Source organism: Pholcus phalangioides, unplaced genomic scaffold (assembly GCF_987345545.1).
Source record: "Pholcus phalangioides strain wild (caught in Gottingen) unplaced genomic scaffold, Ppha-v1.0 ptg000020l_1, whole genome shotgun sequence".
Taxonomy (NCBI): Eukaryota; Metazoa; Arthropoda; class Arachnida; order Araneae; family Pholcidae; genus Pholcus; species Pholcus phalangioides.
In genome coordinates this window covers 6,236,716-6,260,300 of record NW_028301613.1, presented here as the reverse complement: position 1 = coordinate 6,260,300, position 23,585 = coordinate 6,236,716, and the positions used below count along the sequence as shown (strand labels likewise).

The 23,585-nt window shown below is 36.3% G+C and overlaps 1 protein-coding gene across 1 annotated transcript in view; it reads right to left on the bottom strand.

The window, feature by feature from the left end:
• The window catches only part of Uggt (UDP-glucose-glycoprotein glucosyltransferase), an 83,323-nt gene that overhangs the window by 16,032 nt on the left and 43,706 nt on the right, over window positions 1–23,585 (bottom strand). Inside the window, exons 24-34 of the mRNA XM_089248680.1 lie at window positions 22,994–23,130; window positions 22,339–22,428; window positions 19,827–20,012; window positions 17,434–17,623; window positions 16,302–16,353; window positions 16,019–16,125; window positions 12,411–12,496; window positions 11,258–11,342; window positions 11,074–11,159; window positions 7,744–7,803; window positions 386–481 (exon numbers count right to left, since the gene is read on the bottom strand). Coding sequence (XP_089104806.1) covers window positions 386–481; window positions 7,744–7,803; window positions 11,074–11,159; window positions 11,258–11,342; window positions 12,411–12,496; window positions 16,019–16,125; window positions 16,302–16,353; window positions 17,434–17,623; window positions 19,827–20,012; window positions 22,339–22,428; window positions 22,994–23,130 — 1,175 coding nt within the window. The remainder of the gene's footprint in view (window positions 1–385; window positions 482–7,743; window positions 7,804–11,073; window positions 11,160–11,257; window positions 11,343–12,410; window positions 12,497–16,018; window positions 16,126–16,301; window positions 16,354–17,433; window positions 17,624–19,826; window positions 20,013–22,338; window positions 22,429–22,993; window positions 23,131–23,585) is intronic.

Here is a 23,585-nt window from a genome sequence, read left to right as displayed (position 1 = left end):
CAAAAGCAATGATCTTTTACCACAGGTAAGTTCTTTAGGAATAATTTTTTCCTTAAGTCATTTTTGAAATTGCCATCGAAATTCTATAGAATTGCCAAAGAATTTTTCGAGAGTCTGGGAGGTAGAGTAAAAATTCTGGAGACTTTACAGCTACGATATTATATCATATACAGAATAAAATGAATTATCGCCTGGGAAGTTGTGTGTTAAGTGTTCTTTGGGATAAATACTTGCAATCGCATAAGCAGATTTTCAACTATATATGTGATGGAATTACCAAATTTTCTCAGCACAAGCTTTGTGTAAAACAGCATATTTAACTCACAGGAACTTCAATTCATTTGAAAGACAACGTGTAAAGTAGAATGAAAAAAAGATAGAATACCTCAATAATCGTTCATAAAGATGTCCAGAAGCCAGAGAAAAGATGTTGATTTTGTTGTCAACTTCCTTGGAGTCTTTCTTCTCGCCAGAGAAAGTGCTGAAATGCATAAACCAGCTGATAAGGAATCTGGAAACACTATCGGGTGCAATGAAGCCATTACTTATTTATCACAACCATTCTCTTAACAGAAAAATGATCAACAATTTTTATATAATAGGTTCTTCATGATACTTGATAGTAAGTATAACGTGGTCTTCACGTATTCCCAAGGGATCAGCATGATCCGTCCAGGGAATTTTTTAGTGTTAGTAGACATTCATGACCGAACTGGGATTCGAACCCAGACCTGCACAGTGAGAAGCTAGTTCCCTAACCACTCGACTGCCAGGCGGCGAGTGGTATTATATAACTAATACAGTCAATTCACAGTAAGTCAAACTCTGATAATTCAAATATCTGTTTAAATTAAAGTTTTCACTCAACCCCAGGACTCTTTACATATCTTAGTGTTAAAATTTTCCCTCACACTCTACTTGAATTTTTCTTCCTTTAAGTTGAGGTTTTCAGAAATGAGAGAAATTAAAAAAAATAGCATTAAGCAATAAAATTTAACAACTAGCATTTGGCAACAGACTTTAGCAGACTCATTTGTCAGCTTGCAGAAAGTGAATTACTTTCTTACAAAAAGGAGCAAGAGACATTATGGCCACGTTAAACAGGTGCACGTGGCCAGCAATCATGTAGAGGCACAGGTGTTGGCATTGATGGATGTTTCCACAGAACCAAGAGTATACCAGGAAAATGCCCCCAGACCGTGATTACACCACCAACAGCTTAAACAGTTGTCATGTGGCATGCCAGATCCATGGCATTTTGACTTGTCAGACCAAACAACCTTCTTGCATTCATTAAGTGTCCAATTTTGACATTTTCTAACAAACACAAGCTATTTTCTTTGGTTTTGCAGTGAAATCAAAGGGATTCTTGTTGGTTGCCGGCTATTAAAATCAATTTGTTTTAAGATCTGTCTTGTTGAGCACACGAATATGCTTTGTGATGATCCCGAGTTGTATTGTGCTACAATTTTTTGCATTGTAGCTCTTCTACTGCTGCACACAATGCGTGTCAGTCGACTGGCAGCTCTTTTGTTCACAAGTGATTTCTGCTCACTATTACCGCTTTCTGCTTGAAGTTTTTTGACTTAGCTGCCATTCTTTGAAGACTCGGGATACAGTTATACAAGAAAAACCAAGAAGGTTAGCGGCTTTGGAAATACTGGAACCCACCCCTTCTGGCACCCACGAGCATGCCACGTTCAAAGTCACTCATATCTTTGTTTTCCTCCCGAATAGGTAAATTGTCACGTTAACTGATGCTTCTGACCAGGAGAAAGCTTTTTACCAGCAAATCTGGTTTATTACGTCAGCACACATGCTGCACGGACGGGTCAACGTTTGAGTGAGGAGTGTTCCTGATTTTTTGGTCACTGAGTGTAATCTTGTATATACTTTATTTATAATTTCTTCCATTCATAGGAGTATCACGAGTGCATTCATTTCCATGATGCAGTACGTACATCTAGTTTCTAAATAACCTCATTCAATTGAATATGATTAAATAAGAATAACTTATCAAATAAGAATATTTTATCAAATTTCTTCATCTCCAGTAGTCTAACAAATTTTACTAATACAGTATTTGTAAGTAACGCTGTTGTTTTAATAAATCTTTCCCCCTCCCCACACTCTGGAATCGAAATTTCTGATAAGTTGAACTATTGATAACTCTAAGTTTTTGTCGGCCGCTGGCACATTAAACTGGAGATTTGACTGTAATTAGAACGTAACACAATTTTGATGTCAAAAGGTATAACATGAACGATAATTGACCAATGATAATCAAAATTCCACTTTTAGATAGAAATCTGGGGGGGAAGTAAAATCGAAGTAAGATCGATACTTACCTACTAAATACATCAATACATGTTAAAAATGATATGAAATACTTCATACATAAACACCTACTGAAATAAAAGAAAGGGACTTTTTCTGGACATTGTGCTGAAGTGAATTCAATCCCAGTCCTCACGCAATCCAGGCAAGTGTACACTACCATATACGCTGCTAGAGACCTGACCATGTGTAACATAACTAGTGGACTCTCAGAGGAAATGTCCAATTGGGTCTCTAATTTATGCAATCTATGTATACAAAATTGATTTTCTGACTGTGCATGTTCTCTATACAAATTTACTATTTTAAACCGATTGTCACGAAATTTTGCATACATACCAAACGCGACCCGACTTTTCAATGATAGACTACTTTAAAAGTTTGTCAGAGCTGGGCAAATGCCCAAAATGAGGGAAAAACTGTCAGACAACAATGGTTTGTGGGCCTCAACCATCACTTTCGGGATGTTTACTTTGGTTACCATGGTTCCCTAGCAATGCATTTCAGACATGAATATGCCTTTACCATGGTTTGCCACTTCTTTAATGCTACTAGTACATAACAGTGAAGGCAGGGTAGTGTCTCCAGTGGTGTACATAGTAACATGCTTGCTTGGAATGCAAGAGGGCCTGGATTTGAGTCATGGCGGTGATCAGGTGACTTTTCTTTCCGAGCTTATATTGACATAAAATCCAGAAAATATCTCTTTCCTACAAAATTCCTTGTTAACCATAATTTGTAGTGACCTATCTCTCAACCACGATTTCATTCAATTCAACAAATTGCCCCTAATCTCATATAAGCACTTTGCGAGGACCATGTTGGACCAAATCGAATGCCTTTGGAAATCAAGGTAAACAACATCTACATTTTTGCCCTTGCCCAAAGCCTGTGTCCCATGATCATAGAAGCAAAGGAGGTTAGTTACACGTGACTTCCCTTCCTGAACCCATGCTGGTTTTCCAATAATACTTCATTCTCATCTATTCACTTCACCATAAACTTTTGATGATAATTTCCAAAATTTTTTAAAGGAAGCTCGTCAAACTCACTGGACGATAATTCAACACAGTTTCTCTACTACCCTTTTTGAATATTGAAACCACATCAGCTTACCACAAGATAAAATAGCTTTCATGAGAAAGGGCTTCCGGGTGGGGGGGGGGGATTTATTGCATAAGATTTAGCAATAAAATTCTGGAAAAAATTGTATGTGAAGATGAATACACCATGCATCATCGCGGCTGAAAAAATTTAAATGAAGTGAATTCTTTTCTCAGAAAATTGAAAATTTGCAACAAAAAAAAAATTAAAATAAAAAAAATAACGATTTGTTGGCATTTGTTTTTAATATATTTTTTGAACTCAAAAAATGCATTAAAAACAAATGCCAAGAAATCGCTATTTTTATGTAACAAATCACACTTTTCCCCTGGAGGCTCTTTCTCCTGGAAGACATCTTAAAAAAACCCCAGAAAATTTAATTTTAAGTGCTGCCCACTGATAAAAGACCCCAAAATATGAAAGATTTCATATTTACCATATTTCTAACTCAAAACTTACACAATCTTTCAAATCAGGGCTTAACTCCCTGAGAATTAATAAAAAAATTCTACAGTGAGACAACTCCACCATTTGGGCATACAGGGTCTGAAAGGGATATTGTGGGCTAAATGACTTATCCCACAATATCTCCCCCCCCCCTCTTCCCCCATTGATATACACAAATGACAGGTTGGAAACCATCACAATGCATCTTGACTGACTTGCAATAATATCCTTTCCAAATTGAAAAATGTTACACTGTTACATTTTACAAGTGCTATTTCCATTGGAATGGATTACTGCGCAGAACCTCTACTATCTTCCTTATGATCTTTCGAATCTGTGCTATGTTGAACACTTCATTTTCTATGTGTTTAAAATGATAAGAGAAAGCCTCTGTTAGGAAAATGCCACAGTTGCAAATAGTTGCGGGAATCAAACTACCCACTTAAATTACATCTGCTCTAAATCGATATCATTTATTAATCAATTAATGATATAGAATGATTTTAAATGACACTTAAATTCATTTTTCCCTCCGCATATGAGAGAAGAAGAAATAAAAAAGCAAATGATACAGAGATCAGATGGTATACATCTGAACTTACGTGCCTGCAAAAATATACGTACTGCACTCTTAATATTTTCAACAAAACAAAGCTGATACAATTCAAAAAGAAAATAGGCCTAAGTGAGAGAGATACAACAATGTATTGCTAATGGATTTTTTGTCAATGGATTTTACTCACCAAAATAGGTTTAGAGCGAGACGATTCGGCCTGGCAGTTACATATATGTATATGTGTATTTCTCTTTCCTCTATTCAAGTTCTTTTTTTTTCCTCAACTCAGGTCTATCGCCATAGGCAATTTACTACCTAGTGAGTTGTGCTGGAAGTGTGTGTGTGTACCTAACAGTCTGAGTGCGTACCCAGTGTTGTGTATGATTTTTCAGTGCTGCCATCTATATCTCAGAAGTGAAGTGAGTGATGTGTAGTGACTGAATATTTGTACTGTTTGTAGGACTGTTGCTCTCTGTGGCGAGACTTTTTAACGGGGAGATCGGCTCGCATTTGTGCCTTGAAGTTGGGAACCACAGAAAACCAACTTCAGCCGACCACCACCGTGGTGACGGTGGGGCTCGAACCCAGGTCCCCGCGATGCGAGTCCGTCACCATGACCACTCGACCACCACAGCGGCCTATTCAAGTTCTTAATGCATTTCACGCCCACAACACACGTGTGTAATCATATTCATGTTGCTCACTGAATAAGGTGCTAAGCGAGATGGCACGGGTGATCCCTAATATATTGTATATATTCCCCCACACAATATTTCTATTTCGTATAATTTCATCAAATCCACTTCAGCGAGTGAACTCAACCCAACAAAACTGATGCTGGCTTCTAGTCCGCAAGTTATAAAACCCATTTGCTCACCAATAAGGTGTTAAGCGAGGTGACTCACTCCGATGGATATTTTATATTTCACAATAAGAATCACACTTTTTTTTTGTATCCTGTGTACATTGGAGTATGCAAGGGGACCCCCCCCCCCTTCCCCCAAGTCAAGATTATAATGTTATTTTGCAGGAAAAAACTTAAACCCCCCTCAGAAGGAAAAAATCGGAAACCCGCCAAGAAAATTCTGCGTACGCCTATGTATATAATATGGCGCGTGTAAAGATGAGATGGCATGGGCCCCCCCCCTCTCCAATTGCTTTTAAAATATACCTCCATCCTATTAGGATGGAAGTATTTTTTATGGATAGGATATATTAGGATGCATACATTTATCCGTCTTAATACAAATACAAAAACAACGCCACAACAGGCAAAATGCCCAACGAGGTGGCTGAGAAAAAGATGCCCATAAAAATATGGATGTCATATATTTCAAAAATACAGCAACCCAATTAAAAATGCAAATAACAAAAATTATAAGCAATATATACACAAGATAAAATATTATACAATGCCCATAAAGAATACTTATGGTTATCTTATTCTAAGAATGGATAGTGTTAATGTGAAACCCCAAAACCTTCCTCCAACTCCCAACCTCATCTCGTCTGTAATCACTACAAAATTTGCTAACTGCGACAGTACCCAATTGCCCGGGGAAAATATGTTGTAAAACTTTGTACGTTATTTTTTTTTTTTTTTGGACACAAAATAAAGTGTTCCAGACTCTGGAACACTTATGTTTGGATACACTTTATGTATGCAATTTACATGTATGCAATCTATTTTTCAATATATCCCAGGTAAAAGATTTTGAAATCTTACAGCATTCAGCAGTCTTACAGATCAAAATCATTCAATGTGAATTTGCAGATTTTAACAATTTCCCTGTAGCACATGCAAGTACTACAAGGTTCCCGATCAACCTTTTTTATTCAATGAAAAAAAGTCCCCTCTCTCAACATCCCATATAAAATCAGAATTTCTTGAATGCTCCATTTTCATTTTTTGGTGAAGTGGCCAGCTCTTGGGCTTTTTAATATAAAAATGTACAGTGGAACTTCGGTTAACAAACTTAATTAACGTGCTCACTATCCAAATCACTCGCATTTCTTATCGAATCAAACTTTCCCATAGAAAATAATGGGAACTCTGATAATTTGTTTCCACAATAAGTCATTCACATAAAAATGACTTCAATCAATAATACACCATAATAATAATATAACAAATAACACAATGCAATATAATATCAATTCCTGATTCCTGGCTATTTTACACCATTAGTTCTTGAATGTCATCCTCTCATGCACCTCCAGTCCCATGGTCTTCCCCCAAGAACACAATCTCTTCAAGAAATGTTGGCTCCTATTCATGAGCGAGTCCCTCAAAGTAGTGTTCCAAAAGGCAATCAACGCAGTTTTCTCCAAGCAGAATTAAAAAAAAAAAACTTGGGGAGCACCATACGTGCGGTTGCAATGCTACATCTAGTTTCGTATTGTAAGCAGTCCTGCTTGCACGTGTGTTAATTTTTCAAGTGAAGCATGCTGACCGGAAACTTGGAGAGAATATTACCCACAATTCCACAGTATGTGTGTTGGCGAAAGTGAAAAACCATCAGCTCCGTTGCGATAACGTGAAAATAAATAAACAAAGAGCAAAATTTTTGCTCATAATATATCCTGTTAACAGAATCAAAATTTCTTCAAAATTTTTCCTCGTTATGTGAATTGCTTGTTGACCACTGTACATGGAATTGTTACCAAAATATTGCCTATATTCGATAAAGGAAGATACAAATGAAGTGATGAAATAAACACACTTTTTGTTGAAAAAAAATTTAGCCTAATTTTTAAGAAAAAAAATTTTTTAAAGTGAAAAATATCCTAAAAATTTCCAAAAATGCCTTAAAAGTGAAAAAGTGTTAAAAATGCAAAAGTCATCAACATCTGGGCTCTGGTCATAAGCATTGTAATGTAAATTATGAGCAACAAAAACTGTCTTCGTGAACGATTTCACTGAAGATTACAAATTCTGGCAAGCTTCATTGAAAATACGGGAAAAAATGGGAATGCCTTGTAAAGTACAAGTCAAAAGGTGACCCTATTTCATTTGTACGAACATGAAATCATATCCTTTCAGAGTGAGTCTAATTGAAAAAAAAGAGTTATTTTTTGGCAAAGCGATGCGCAGGGTGATGCAAATTCAGAGGGACATAAATAAAGATATAACTATATAATTTAAAATTCCTGTTGAAAATACTGTTGAAAAATCACTGAATAGAGAGTGTAAATACTATGAGTGAGGTTCTAATCTGCATGCTGAGAAAGATGTAACAAAAATGACAGAGATAGAGAAAATAACAGCTAAAAACAGAGCATGCACAATGAAAATGTACCTCCTTATTTCATTCCATATTGCTTGGCATTCAGAAACGATCCCGCCAATTATTGGCATGCTGCTTGCAAGGCAAAGGAAGGGGAGAAAAAAGAGAAAAAGAAAAAAGTAAAAAAGAAAAAAAAAACCATCACCAAAAAATTAATAAAACTGCATGCAATTTTTCTCAACAGCACATGTAATGTGAATGCATATACAGCAGAATCCACCGGAAACATTTCCCTCCAAAAGCTTGATCCTCCCCTGGATATTCTTGATGTTATACTAAATTGAGAAAATTTTGTTCAAAATTGCTACTGTGTTCACAATAAGGCAGAATTGGTAATGAATATCTAATCTTTAATTACTCTAGAACCATCTTCGATATTTTGAAGTGAAAATAGTGAATGCCCGAATTCTTCAAGTATTTGTCAGCACCATACTGACCTAATCCTCAGGATTTGGCAAAGAAAAGGGTGAGCTTGTTTGAATTAAACGGACTTAGTCAAAATTTATAATTTTGAAGTAATTTTCTCCATCATAAGCAATCTGCGATTGTTTCACATTGGCACGAGCAAATTATTGCACCTTCGGGGATAAAGACTTAATTTTGCAGACTGTTCCACTTGAGGATGCAAAAGGGATCAATTATGGTGAATTCTATCCGAACTTCCTACAGCTATGGGAATCGTCAGGTACCAACAAATCATTAGGTTCTCGTAACGGACAAAAGGTTACCCTTCGAGTGAATGGGTTGGGTTTGTGAGAACCATGCACATGTATTTCTCTCATTTACCCACAAGTAGCAGAAACAAATTTTCTTGAGCTTCTCACTAATTTCCTATTCAAACTTGTTTATCTACTATGCCAACTTTGGGCGTGTGTGGTGGCTATTTTTATTTTTATGGAATTGTTGAAACATTTACCTGTATTTGGGTCTCAACCCGCAAAGTCAAGCAACTTTTTTTTCAATGTTAATTGATATGGTTGTTTTAAAACGAGTGTAAAAATGAGACACGAATGTTTAAATTTCATGCTATAAGGTTAATTTCATATACAGGGTGATTATGATCACAGTCCTCATACTCTGAGTAGTTTTTCCTTAAAAACTGCTCATCCAAATACAGCCAAATTTTTTGGATATCTTAATGAAACCATGGGAGAGAGATTTGTGAAATTTAAAAAAAAAAAAAAAGTCCAATTTTCGACCACCAGGTGAAAATTTGGCGCTTTTTCCTTTTTCCCATGGACCATTTAGCATATATATACCAGTGTTTCTTAACCTTTCTAAACCCAAGGACCAGTAAAATGTCTAACAATCTGACGAACCACTTGCGTTTGGTATTGCAGGACATTTCTGTATTTTTAGTGGTTCTGAATTTCTGGCCACTTAAAGTGATCTGTAAATGTGACACTTAGTTCCTTTTTCTGCAAAGTTAGGTTTGAAGTTGTGGGTTATATCAGATAAATTTGCGGGCCATGGGATGAGTATGTATGCTTTAGGATGCAAAAAAAGTTCTTGATGCCCAAAGTTCTTGATTTTTTGGAGCAGCATTGAACACATTATGACTCATCTGAACTTTATGAAAGAACTGCAAAGAAAAGGGCTGTGACAAAATCCTCTATATTCCTCTCATAATTTTTGATTGTAAATCAGAATTTTTAAAATGATGGATGGTTAATTATCTAGAAATTTCTATTCACCAATGCAGACTAAGTTTCAATCACATCAGATAATTAAAGTTTTAATGAACTGCCTGATAGGGGTTGAAAAATCCCAGAGATATCTTTTATCAATGCGCGCCTTCTCTTTAATCTAATTTTAAGAAAAATAATTTGTGTCTATTTGCTTCATTTATAATTTATTTCATATGAATAGGACAGATCATTCACCCTAATTTAATTCAATGTAATATTTTGTGTCTGTGCATCTGCCATGTTCATAGATGATTTCTTTGTCTTGCGTTTTTTTCTCTTGTTTTGCTTCTTATTATTTTTTTAATTATGATTAGTTTATTATCATTATTTACTTTTCGTGCTTGAAAATTAACCCAACAATGATTGTGTCCACCAGTATGGATCGACAACGATCTGTTGGATGGATTTTCTTCGTTTTGTGCAATGTATGTTTGTTGACGTGATGAATTGAATTGAAAGATATTTCTCTAAAGCCGATTCCAGTGTATATGCATATGTTAGCACAGCAAAACAAATAATCATGAAAGAACCATAAAGAAGAACCGTCTACATGAAAAATTTTAGAGCATGCTAGGTTAAAGAAACATCGCCAGCATGAATAGGTTAAGATCTCGATCATTAGTTTAAGCTTGTAGCATAATATATACGTATACGTAGACAATCGCAAAGGAAAGTAAAGCTAAGCGTAAGAAAGCATTGGAATAGATATTTTTTGCATTGAAATCCTGATGTTAACAAAAAACTCTGAACATAAAAGGATTTTATTTACCTCCCTTTCCAATTTTTCAACAAAAATTTGTTTAAAATCCATTGAAAAGGTGCCAATATGTGTTTTGAGCTTCATTTCTCAACTACAGCACCAGGGAGTTTTCCTTTCCCTGGTCGGTTAGCGAACAAATCGCCAGGCCCCCAATATGAGTATTAAAGCCTTGTCGGACCAAAGGGTCTGGGTACAGTTCAAAGTAGAGTAGTGTTTCAATTTTATCAGGCAATGCCGAAAATTTGTATGAGCTGTACAGTGGAATCCCATTCATCAGACCATGTTGTAACATTGTTATAAAAGTGAAAATTGTACAACCAAGTTTTAAATTTTAGTACACACACATTTAGTTAAATATAAGTAATATAAATGACAGTCATATAAACAAGGTTCCATTTTAATGTATTTGGTATTTCTTATTGGTAAAATATAACCCGAGATCGCATGTTAAAAAATTCAGAGTCACAAGTTCTCTCTTGTCTATACTTATTTGGAATCAGCAGTCTGTTTTATCATACAATTGGAATCTTCCCACTAGGTAAACACATGCAGTCAGTAAAACTGGCGTTATAAAACAAACTATAATAATAATAGTTAACTAAAAACACGACACATCACTCCACGCCATACACACAAAATTTATATATACATGCACTGCAAGTATCAAAGTATCTTTGGCAAGTTTTCTCACTAACATGAACATATAATCAGCACTATTCTCTAATTAGTACTATTTATGCCAATAATTGAATTTTCGAAATTTCAGCTGATTGGTCACTCTAATGTCATTTGCAATTGAAATTAGAGTGACCAATATAAGGTGAACATGTTCGTAGGTGCAAAAAAGAAAGTCGAAACTTCATGAAAATAGAAGGAAAATATTGATCATCGCACCTTGTAATTGTATCCCAGATTCGATTCTGATATCCGTCTTCGTCATACAGCAGCTCCTCATACTGTTTACCAGGTTTTTTTGCTACCTACGGACGATAGTTTTTAAAAACACAATAAGACAATGTGCCGACCCAAATTATTTTCATGAAAATGAAAAAAATGGGACGGAAACAGCTCAGCTTACCCTGACTTTCATTATGTGACTCCTAAAGCTGCTCAGAACCACAACAGCTTCCGGAGAGCCTGGGGGTGTATCAGTGTTTTCATGCCTGTAATATAAAACATAGTGAAAGTTGTAACCTGTATCTATTCCTATCTGGGCTTCTTTAAAACCAGGGGTTCAAGGACCTTTTTGAGGTACTCGAAGAGATTTCCACAACACACTATAATGGTACAGATCCATGTCTGGTGGAAAGGGACACCCCATTCAAAATAAGTGTTCTAAAGTAAATGTTCGTCCTTAATCGAATAAATCTCACCCAAATATATCAAGTCATATAGGTCATTTGGTGTTTACCTAAGATCGTCAGATGTCATGGTCTATGTAGACTTGGTACGATCTGTAAACAGCATTCCTGAGACGCTGATTTTGTGGTGAAATGATGTCATGGCTACTGCTGCCACATTGCGATACCATGGTGATGAAAAAAAATTCAGAATATATGCAAATCAGTGATGCAATTGATTGATCACTTCTTCAGTATAAAAGGCAATGACAATGTCGTCTCTTAGCACTTGTAGTTCCGCTTCACTCGCATTTAGCCATACTTCACCATTCACTGGTTCAATCCCCCCCCCCCCCAGTGAGTTAGAATGTCATAGTTTGGAATACCTCTACAGTATTTCATGTACCTGAACTCCTAAGCCTGCTTCTTTATCATGTAAAGCCTACCTAGGTCAATGAACAGAATGAGCCGACTTCAAAAATCCAGTTGCAATGAACTGACTCCCGGTGATTGGAGATATGGGCCGACAACTTGGTGGTATCAATTTTGTCAAAACTTTGTAAAATTTCTAAATCTAATAGTTAAAATATTCTATTTAAATGAAATCTAATTGTTCAGAGTTCAGGTTTTGAATCTTATTGTGTTGAATTGTGCTTCGTGGTACTCATTGAGCTCCTAGTTGTGACAAGAGATCCGTCACAACACATACTGAGTACTATTCCAAAAAGGACGGGGGGGGGGGGGGGTCTATGGCCAGCATTTTATTGGTACGAGGAATCAATGGATCACAAAAAATTAATAACACAAAACACACAGTTTTCAATGGAATAAAAGCAACTCAAATGCACTAAATTGCCTTTAGCGAGAATAAAATACAAACTGTTCACATACCCAACAATATCATAAATTTCAGATGACCGACCCTGTCTCAACCGCAACAGCCATGCACCAGGATTTGCTTTCAGCTGGAAATATCCCTAGTAAACAAGAATAAGGATCAAGTGTGAACTTAGGTCAATACAGTCAGCATTCACTATAACAGACTACCCTCGTTGCAAGAAAAACAGATATTATATCAGGAGGCCATTATATCGAACGTTTGAAAAAAAAATTCACTTCTGAATAGAATTCATATTTGGACGTAATAAAAAATAACATTATTAATTTATATGTAATAAGCGGTTGCAGTGAAAATGCACAAGGTTAGAAAATAATTATAATAAACTTATACTGATTAATTTTTCATTCACACACTTATGTATTAAATTCTCCAACATCAAGAGTCAACATCATACAGAGTTTTGGAAGCGAAAAACATGGATTTTGTACATTTCTTTCAGAAAAAAAAGGGGGGGGGGAAGCAGGCAGAGCTGAATTCTGATGTTGTATTGGATTGAATGTCTTTGTAAGTTGTTACATTGAATGAGAAATAGCACAGGATCGATAGGAAAAAAATTTGGGACTTATCGTACTGGTTGTTATAATAGAACGGTCACAATAACGCATAGTGGTTTCAACGAATGTCGACTGTACTTTTTAAGTCCTCCATTTAAATTATTGATCAATAATAGATTTACGCTACAGTCTGCTGCTGATACTTCTGCACATACCCCTTGTAAACATTCTTCTGTTGGATTTCTGATGAATCAGTACATGCCAAAAAGTGTTACGCAAGAATATATGTAACCCTAACACATCTATGATGTCAGACTTATGCAAAAGGTACACCAATTTAAATCAGCTAGTATATAACGAATCTATTTTATTTCAGTATGGACATTTTTACTAACTCTCTGTGGCCTACCACACGTCTTTTTGTTTTGTTTATGCGTTGTTAAAGAAAGGTGAGAGGAAAAACTATCTTCCGCATGAGAAGAGAACATGAGTTGGAATGCACCTCCCGTCATGGAAGGTTGTGTTTAATAAGTGTACCATGAAATAAAGTAGTTTTCTTTAGGTTCCATGGTTTTGCACATTAATTGGAGATCCCTCCAATACTAAGTGTCTAGGAATCTTCAGCCACCATTTGGACAGGGACACCCCCCTTACACCGTTGTCATTATAAGCTTGATTTAAAGCCCGATTTAAATTGCTCGATTTTTAAAAAAAACTTCAATGATATTGAAGTAAGAGCAATCCCTAGTATGATACACATGTTATTAAAATGTGGTGAAGGCTTTGTTTAAAAATTTTTTAGAAGATCTCGTAAATATAGACTAAAATTCTTAGATAGTAAAAAAATATAGTTGTTCTATTTATAGATTCTGTGAATGAAAAAAAAAATTGGCAAAAAAAATGTACGGAGTTAAACTTACTGCATAAAATATTTGCAATGCATTACAATGGGACACTAGGGTTCTGCTGATAAAAAAAAAGAAAGAAGAGAAATTAGTTTTTGTATAAAGTTTTGAAGTCTATGCCCCTGATTGCTGATTTAAAATAATGATAGCTGTCGTGCCAACATAAATACTATTATTAGACTTGAAATTGATGAAAAGGGAAAAAGTCTAGAGTTTGCTCGGTTTTTTTAAATCAAATCCATGAAAGAATGAAAATGTGTAAATTATTAAGCACCATCACGCAAGTCTGAAACACATCATTATAAATGCATCCAATGATTGCATAAGAAACAATCTCAGGGCTCTCACTCAAAAAATTAGAAAGAGTAGAACGGGGGTGGGTACTTTCCACTTAGACAACATAATCATAGCATAATTTTAAAAAAATCCCTCAATTTTGTTTCTGGTGAATTTAATTTTATGATACTATTTCAATATTCTTTGATATTGGCTGAAACCAAAGAAAAATGACAAAAATAACTTAGTTACAAAAACAATTTTTTGCCAAAATTTCTCTTTTGGAGTCCTCCACAGTCCAGTCTGCTAACTCTCTTTGAGATTGCACAGCATATTATGAAGATCCGTAAGTTTTTTTAAGAATGATGCTCTTTCGAGACCAGTTTCAAAAGCACAGTGCAGAATGTGTAAATCACCCCAGGTCCGATATAAATAAGTCAAGGTGGACCAGATGGTTTTACTGCTTGTCCATCCCTTTTTTAAAAGGATTGGTTTAAGTTTTAGTGCTCAATGCCAATTTAATCGTTTTTGACACAAATGAAGCACTTTCATTTCTAGCTCTTTGCTGAGCATTGTAAATATTGTTTATGCCTCTGCATGCCCTAAAAATTACCAAACACTATTGATTGCTATTGGGTATCATCAGAGTCAGAAAACCTAGTATATGCCTATGTATTCAACTACTTTGTTACTGTCCAAGACAATAAAGTTGTAAATACAAAATTACTTTTTTTAAACCAGGCAGAAGTTTTTAACGACTAATCTACTTGTTGAACCCTCAAACTAAGTAAATGAAAAATTAATAAACCGCCAAATGGTCCACACAACCCCTCCCCCAAATAACTTTAAAAACGATACAATTTCTGGTTTGGCAGAATCATTAATAGCAATCTACTACGAGTACATCTGTATTATTTGGCATTATATCGATGATTCCCCTCTTCATTAAAATCAATTATGCTAATTTTCTTGATAGGTTTTGGTAAAAAACAAAAGGAAAAGTATGACAAAAAACTAGAAAGCAGGACAAAACCAAGAAAGTAGGACAAAAGTAGGATATTTTACCAAAAAGTAGGATGAGTGGGAGCCCTGCAATCTTGTCAATCGAATGCATTTCATTTAGTATAATCATTTAGTTGAAGCTGAAGGAACCTTTGGTTGTACATCAAATGATTTGAGAAAATCTGCACTGTATTTGGAACTAAATATGGCAAGGCTCTGTCACTACTGCAATATATACTCATCACCATAAATAGACATGGTAATGTCGTAAAAAAAATCCTCAACAGGCAAGCCAGTCACATAAGATGTCCCAACAACTCTGACATAAATGATATGAACATGCTCTAATTCAAGGTGTGTGAATACTGCAATGCAGTCAACATTTGCTTTGACTTGAAAAATTAGATAAGATTGTAAAATTGAAAGTTTGTAAACAGGAAAGTCTGGCTCTATTTGGGAACAGAACTAATTAATGAAAAAGTGTCAGTTTGTAAAATCAAGAAACGAATGTATATAAAAGAAATATACACATGACAGCACAGTGGCTATCATCAATGATGAAAATATTCTCACCAAAGTTGCGGAAAAAACTCTTAACATTTTATTCTGAGCACTCAAATTTAGGCAGAACCAAATTTTCGACAATAAATGACCAAAAAAAAGTCTATTGTTTGAAAATGCTTAAAATATGACTAATAGCTCGAAAATGACCATAATATGGAACGTCATAGAAATCAGAGTCCTAGTAATAACAATAGGTGATGCAGCAAGAAAAAAGTTATATAACAGATGATTTTATCTTCTTTTGATATTGCGGTTTAATTTCCAACTGCGGTTAAAAGGTACAAAATGTTTTAATGTGAGAGCACAAAGCACAGAGTGCAATAATGGGCCACAGTATATAAATGACATAATACATACCAAGTTTGCCATCACAATAGTATCGACAGCAACTGGAGTACTGTTTGTGCCGAGAGTGAACTGCAAGCCTCGAGGAGGGTTTCCAGAGAGGTGTTCGAAACAATGTCCTAAAAAAACAATTATGTACAAGTCAAAACACAAAAGTGAATTAATGTTGGTACCGACACTGAAACAGCAATTATACGTTCATAACTCTGTCAGTTTTTTTTCTTTTCAGTCAAAATTTTTACATGCGATACAGCGAATCCAAAGTTAGTCAAGAAGAAGCATTTCAGAATTTCACCTTCAATCAACAAATGCTCCAACTCAAAATCGGCATAAATACTGCTTTCCACCTGGAAAAACAGATATATTAATATAAGGGTAGATAAAATGAAAAAGGAACAGTTGTTATAATTTGGTTTATATTTGTATGAGTATGGGGGAAACTTTGTGTAGAGCTGGATACATAAGGAAGGCAACCCATACTGCAGAATGGACTTGCCCTAGGTAGTCACATGGTATCATATGACATGTGCTGGCAGTCAGCCAACAATATCATCCAATAGGCAATCAGTTGTTTTTTCATCTGCATCTGTGGAATGTTTGCGAGTGAAGAAGAGCAATGGGTTGGTATTCGTTTTTCAGTGGCAAAAGGAGTTGGAGTTTGCAAAGTGCATAAGCAAATGAGGCTGTGTACAGAGAACAGGAGTTGTCATTGACTCGTGTGCAAGACTGGCACAAGCATTTCCACTGTGCACTCACTTTCCTGTGATGGAGTTTCTCTGTAATGATGGCATCAACAGAATCAAAATGCACCCACCTTCTTGCCAATGTCCCTTATTGTGCTGCATCTATTTGGGCTGATTATTTGGTCGACTTCTTTCACCAAAACGTCCCTGATAATGATGTGACTTCTACCAGGCATTCATGATTTACAGATTCCTGTCCCTCGCAGAAACGCTTCTAGCACCAGTTCTGCACACGAGTCAATGACAGTGCATATTAACCGAACATGGCCTGCTTTTGTCAATATACTCCGCGAACTCCAACTCTTTCTGCCACTAAAAAAAAGAATAATGATTGTTGATCTTCTCTACTCTCAAATATTCCGCAGACGAAAAAACAACTGAATACCTGTCGGACAATACAGTTGGCCGACTGCCAGCACATATCACTTGCTTCCGAACGACTACCTTGGGCAAGTCGATTCCCTGGTAGGGGGTTGCCTTCCTTACCACCGTCTCTACCTCTATACAAAAATGTTGCCATATTCATAGGAAAATAAACCAAATTATGACCACTCTGTTCCATTTTTGTGTTTGATTCTTTCTTATAGATATCACATCATTAGCAGTTTTTAAAATGTATTTCATAAGAAAGAGTTATTTAATTTTAAATTACAGAATTCATAGTTAATACAATAATCAACTAACCTCTTCCAGATGGATATTGTCAAGATCATACGGTGATCTCACAGATTCCACTAACCAATTCTCTGGAGTGACCATAGCTAGCGTTAGAAGAGGAGATGATGGAAGACCCACAAATTTTGCTATTGGGCCATTGCCAAGATCCCCATCTGGAGTAAACGTGAGTTCTGGCTCCAGGACAAAGCGATAGAAGCTGAAACAAAAACGAACGGTGAATGAAACTGCTAACTGAAAAAAAATTAATATTTAATAATTCAATTGGAGGTCAGATAACATTGTGTGCCTCTTGTTGAAATCTTCGTTGGAAATCAGGGGCCAGAAATACTTTCAGATGGCAACTCATCATACCCGGAGACTGTGTGGAAGAAGTTTTGAAAGAACTGCACGGAAGCCCAACTGATGGATATTTTTGCATCACCAGAATGCTACAGAAGGCTTGTGCACGATTCTATTGGGACAAGTCCAGGACAAATGTGGGAAAGTGGTGTGAGAACTGTAACATCTGTGCCACCCGAAAAGGACTTCTGAAGTAGATTCATGCCCATCTTCAACACGAGAACAATAGTGTATTATTCAAGAGAACAGAACTAATTAATGAAAAAGTGTCAGTTTGTAAAATCAAGCAACGAATGTATATAAAAGAAATATACACATGACAGCGCAGTGGCTATCATCAATGATGAAAATATTCTCACCAAAGTTGCAGAAAAAACTCTAACATTTTATTCTGAGCACTCAAATTTAGGCAGAACCAAATTTTCGACAATAAATGGCAAAAAAAAAATTGGACATCCTGGGACCATTACTTAAAACCCATGATGGTAACAAGTACATACTTGTGGTGATGGACTATTTCACCAAGTGACTGGAAGCATTTCCCATTCCCGATCAGGAGGCAGAGACGCTGGCACAAATGTTGGTCCAGAATTGGGTGTCTCGATTCGGAGTCCCCATGCTGATCCATTCTGATCAGGGAAAAAACTTAACCTCAGCTGTGTTTGTTAGGATTTGCAAACTTCTGGGAATGGAAAAGACGCAAACTACTCTGCTTCATCCGGAATCTGATGGGATGGTGCAGAGATTCGACAGAACCATCTTGAATCACTTCTTACTGTTCGTGTCGAAAAACCTACAAGATTAGGACTCAAAGTTACTGCTTTTCTTGCTGGCTTATAGAAGTGCCATCCAAGAGAGCATTGGATTCACACCATCACAGATGCTCATTGGACAGTTCTTCGGCTGCCAAGCAATCTACTGTTTGGGCAACCACCCAATGCACCTCTTCCTACGTAAGAATACGCCATGGAACTCCAAAGGCACCTTGAGGATGTGTATCACATCGCCAGGGACGGAATCAACCTCGGCTATGAGAAGATGGGAGTTTGCTACGATGTGAAAGCCATATCTAATGACTTCAAGAAGGAAGACCTTTTCTGACTATGGAATCCAAAACGCCAGAAAGAATGGTTTACACGACTCCAGACTTCGTGGCAAGGATGTTAGCATGTCATGAAGAAACTGAACAACGCTATGGTGTGGATTCAAAGAACACCAAAGTTAAAAGTAGTCCATGCCAAGAGACTTGCTCATTAACAAAGGATTACAGAAGGACTCACCAATTTGAGGACTACATTGCTCAGGAAGCGCAACTGTCAAGGAGGGCGGCAATATTACAAAGCACGGACATTTGAAAAGGCTTGTTAATGCATGCAAGGTCTGCATGGCATGCAACTGTTCGAATAGAAAAGCAAGATTTTATGGACTCGGAATGAAGAATTCAAAGAGAACATGCACATGTGTTCAAAAGGCTGCTGTAGTTTAGAGGGAATCCTAATTGTTGTAAATAAAAACGTTTCTTCACTCTCAAATCGTCCTTTTTATGGGTTTCAACACATCTCAAGTTATATATTATCGGCAAATATTCTTGTGATCATGTGAAGATAAGGAACTAAAAGCTGCGTCATTTTCCCTCTGGTTTCGAAGTGGTTTTCAGAAGTGCCACATGAGGGAGAACTCAAGCAATTCAGTCTTTTAGTCTCTTGGTATCCAGGTCACTTGAGCAAATGAGTATTCCTATGAAAGGAAGGCCCCATTCAGACCATAAGTTGAACGCACACATGCTCTAGACCGAGAGGGGGGGTGGGTCCTTCAACGCAAAGCCTGCTAGCCATTTCAGAAATTAACTAAATCAATAGAAATTAATATGACTGGTAAGCTTGTGTGACATCTGAGCTTCATTGAAATTTTAAATGGGGTCTATCCCGTGTAAAATGGTCGCCTGGAATAGACAATTCCATTCATTATGCACAGAACTGGAAGAGATACCCGGAAGGACTAGGCTGATGTAAAATATAAACAGATTAATGGGAAAAAAGAAGACATCAAACAGCTGTTACCTTTTCAATGGCATGGCAGAATGTTTCTCCATGCAGTTCATGAACACGGTTATGTGACAATTCATCACTTTCTGCAAGACCATGAGCATCGGCGAAAGTTTTTGAGCACCCTTGGAAACAGGATCCATTATCGCAACTATTTCATGAGCTGGTCTGTCAGCCGCAGCGGTGGGAATTTTAAGGGCACTGAAAGAAAAAACACATTTTTTAATTGGTAAATACGCATTAAAGACAAATGTTTTTAAATTAAAAGTTAATCCTGTTAGGCAAGGATCAAGAAATTTTGCCCCTGGAAATTTCGCCTGCCTTAATCGCATGTGTGACAGAGTGAGTGAAGAACTCGAGTGGTGTGGTGTAAGATGCTTGTCTACCACCATAAAGGTTGCCATCAGGTCCCAGAATCGAACTGGGGGGAGAATATAGAACAAGATATTTTCCCTAATAAGCTTGAGGAGAGATGGTAACTTCATTCCCAACCCAACTCATTAATGACAATAAATTGTAGTATAGCAATATGGCTAGAGTTGGTGTATGGTGAAGTAGAGGAAGTGAGTGAATATGAGGAACTGTATGGGTGAGTGAATGTGAGGGACTGTATGAGTGAGTGAATGTACTGGTGAGCAAAAGACCATGAGTGACTGTATGAGTGAGTGAATGTACTGGTGAGCAAAAGACCATGAGTGACTGTATGAGTGAGTGAATGTACTGGTGAGCAAAAGACCATGAGTGACTGTATGAAGAAGTGAGTGAATGACTTTATGAAGAAATGAGTGTTTGTGAATGTATGGGTGAGTGAGTGTGAATGACCAAGTAAATGAGAGTATGAGAGTGTGAGTGACTGTATGAGTGATCAATTGAGTGACCATATAATGATCAAGGTCACTCACCCCTTCTATTGGTTACTCATCCACACACTTGGTTAGTCTTACAGTTATTCATCCACTTACTCGGCCACTAATGCAGTAATTTACTTGATCACTCCCCCACTCAAATGGTCAGAACAGGAGAAACGTGTAAAGGGGTAAAATTTCCGTAAAACTGTTAGGCGAGGGTGGGAATACAATTTAAAACTGCAATGGAAATAAGTTCTGCACAACTGACACAGAAATACAATACCTTGCCTTCAGTTTTGTAAAAAAAAAATTGCCACCTGTTGCAAGAATGATGGAGACAGTGATTGCATGATTACCATCACCATGCTCAGTTATCTTGGAACAGTGGGCAACTTCCTTTGATTTGGTAATTTTGATTTTTATTGAGTTGTCCCCACTTTCCTGAAAGACATTCATTTTACCATGATCTGAACTGAATTACCATGTTAGGGTATGGGTATAATGCAGGCAGATACAGTGATACCCCTACTAAACCAGACATACACATCATCTATATTCCTCTGCAGAACTTCTAACGAATTGGTACATGTTGGAATGTTTGTGTAGGTACAGTGAACCTTCCGTGAAGTTTGTTTCTGTGAATGCTTGTTATGTGTAATGCTGCCATCTACAATCATTTTTTTTAACTATGAGTTTTTTCTCAACTCAATAGTGAGTGTAGTGTAATGAATGAATAATTATACCGTTGTAGGCCTGTTGCTCTCTGCTACAAAACTTTTTAACTGGAAGATCGGCTCGCATTCGCGTCTCGAAGTTGGGAACCGTAGAAAACCAACTTCAGCCAACCACCACTACGGTGATGGTGGATCATGTTGCTTATGATTGTCCATGCTTCAGCTCCATAAGTCAGCGCTGATAACACACACTGGTTAAAGACTTTTCTTTTCAGGTATGTGGCTCTTCAGAATTAGTTTTTGCCATAAGTGCTCCATCCAATCCTGATTCTCTGTTTATTTCATTAATGATTCTGTTGTCCATGGTAATTTCTTGGTCCAGGTATACATGGCTTTCTATTTCTTCTATCTCTGTGCTGTTGAGCAAGATCATCTTCTCAAGGGCAAAGGAGTTGAATGTATCTGTAGTCTTTTGCAGATTCATTTTTCAAACCCACCTGAATACTTGCTTTCGCCAGTTCCAGTATCAATTCTTCTAGTTTGTCTGGATTACTGCTGATAACAACAACGCTGTCTGCAAAACATAAATGGTTGAGAAATTCTCCATTTATTTTAATTCCTTTCTCATCCTAATCCAGTTTTCTGCATACTTCTAAAACAGTGGTAAAGAGCTTTGGTGAGATAATCACCCTGTCTGACTCCTTTTCCATAAAATATAGGATGTTCTAAATTCAATTATAAATTTTAATTTTTGGCTTTGTATGGCAGTTTGTTAATAAAAAATCAGACATAGAGTGGTTTAAATAATCTGGATGAATTTTTTTTTTCAAAGACCTTCCAGTAATTCAGCGTTTCCGGTAATCTGGCGCACCCCCCCCCTCTGATATATGCTGGATTACCAAAAGTCTACTGTATCGGCAAAAAAATTGTCAAAGGCAAGTAAGATTGCCAGATGCAGGATGAATATTGTTAATTTCATGAATTAAGAAGAGTACAGAAAAATACCTGTGTTTGTCAGATATAAATTTCAACTCGTGTCTGACTTTGCTCTGCTTCTGTGCTAATAGTACTGAGGTTGCTTTCATTATCATATCACTGAAATCAAAGAAAATAATCAATAAATGACCTAATAAATTTTTTTAACAGAAGCATAAACGTTATACGCTAAGTTAACTTCCTAACAAAAAAAAAAAAGATAACCATAACTTCCCAATGATACTAAAATTAGGATTTTAGTAGCATGAACTTTCACGTAGCATAAAATGTGCTACAAAGACCGAAAACTAAATTTCATAACAGTTTAATGATGACATTAATAATGGCACAGCTTTTAGTTTGTAAGAAAAAAAATTGGAAATATATTGATTCAAAAAATAGTAGAAATAAAAATAAATGTAATGGAAAAAAAATTATAATCATGATTACGATAATCATCACACACACAATCGTAGAGAGATGCAGTTTTCTATTTTAATTGATAATGAGGAATAAACTACCAAAATATCAAGTCACATTCTACAAATCGAGAGCATCAATGAGAAAGGCAAAGCTGTTCAGTGGTAACAGCATATTTTGATTTTGCTTAGCTTTAAAAAGAAAGTGGCAGGTGGGTTGGATTCACAATAAAAAGAATAATGATATTTATATGTAAAACAGTTACCTATCTTCTTCATGACTCGAACCTTCACCCTTCAATTCAGATGATAATTTGTCACCGAACTGACTCATTGAATATTTTTCTAAGAGTTGAAAGTCATCCTCAGTAAATTGCTCGTTTTCATCAAGTGGACCAATAATCTGAGTGATGAAAGATACATAATCAGAAGATGCAGAAAATAAAAATATTAACTGCATTGCAAAAACTTGGAAAATTTAAATCGGGATCATTCTAGCGATACCAAGTGCACTGGATTGTCCAATTACTGTTGGGCGCGCTTATAACAAAGTCAGACCAAATCAGCATGCAAACTTAGTTATATCCATACCGGCTTGAAAAATGATGCATTTAAGCAAAATAAAACCTTTTTACATGTACGATACACATTTTAAAGCAATCTAAGCATTTTTAAAATGAATATATTAAAACAATGTTTAAATAAAGATAATAAACGTAAATAATCACAATCTCATGTAATCGAATAAATACATCAACAAAAATATGTGTCAATCATTGAGATTTTTTTCCCCCCTTGATATGATTGTGGATGTTGAATGTTTTATGTTTAAACCATTTTTGCCAAATAGCCATGCAA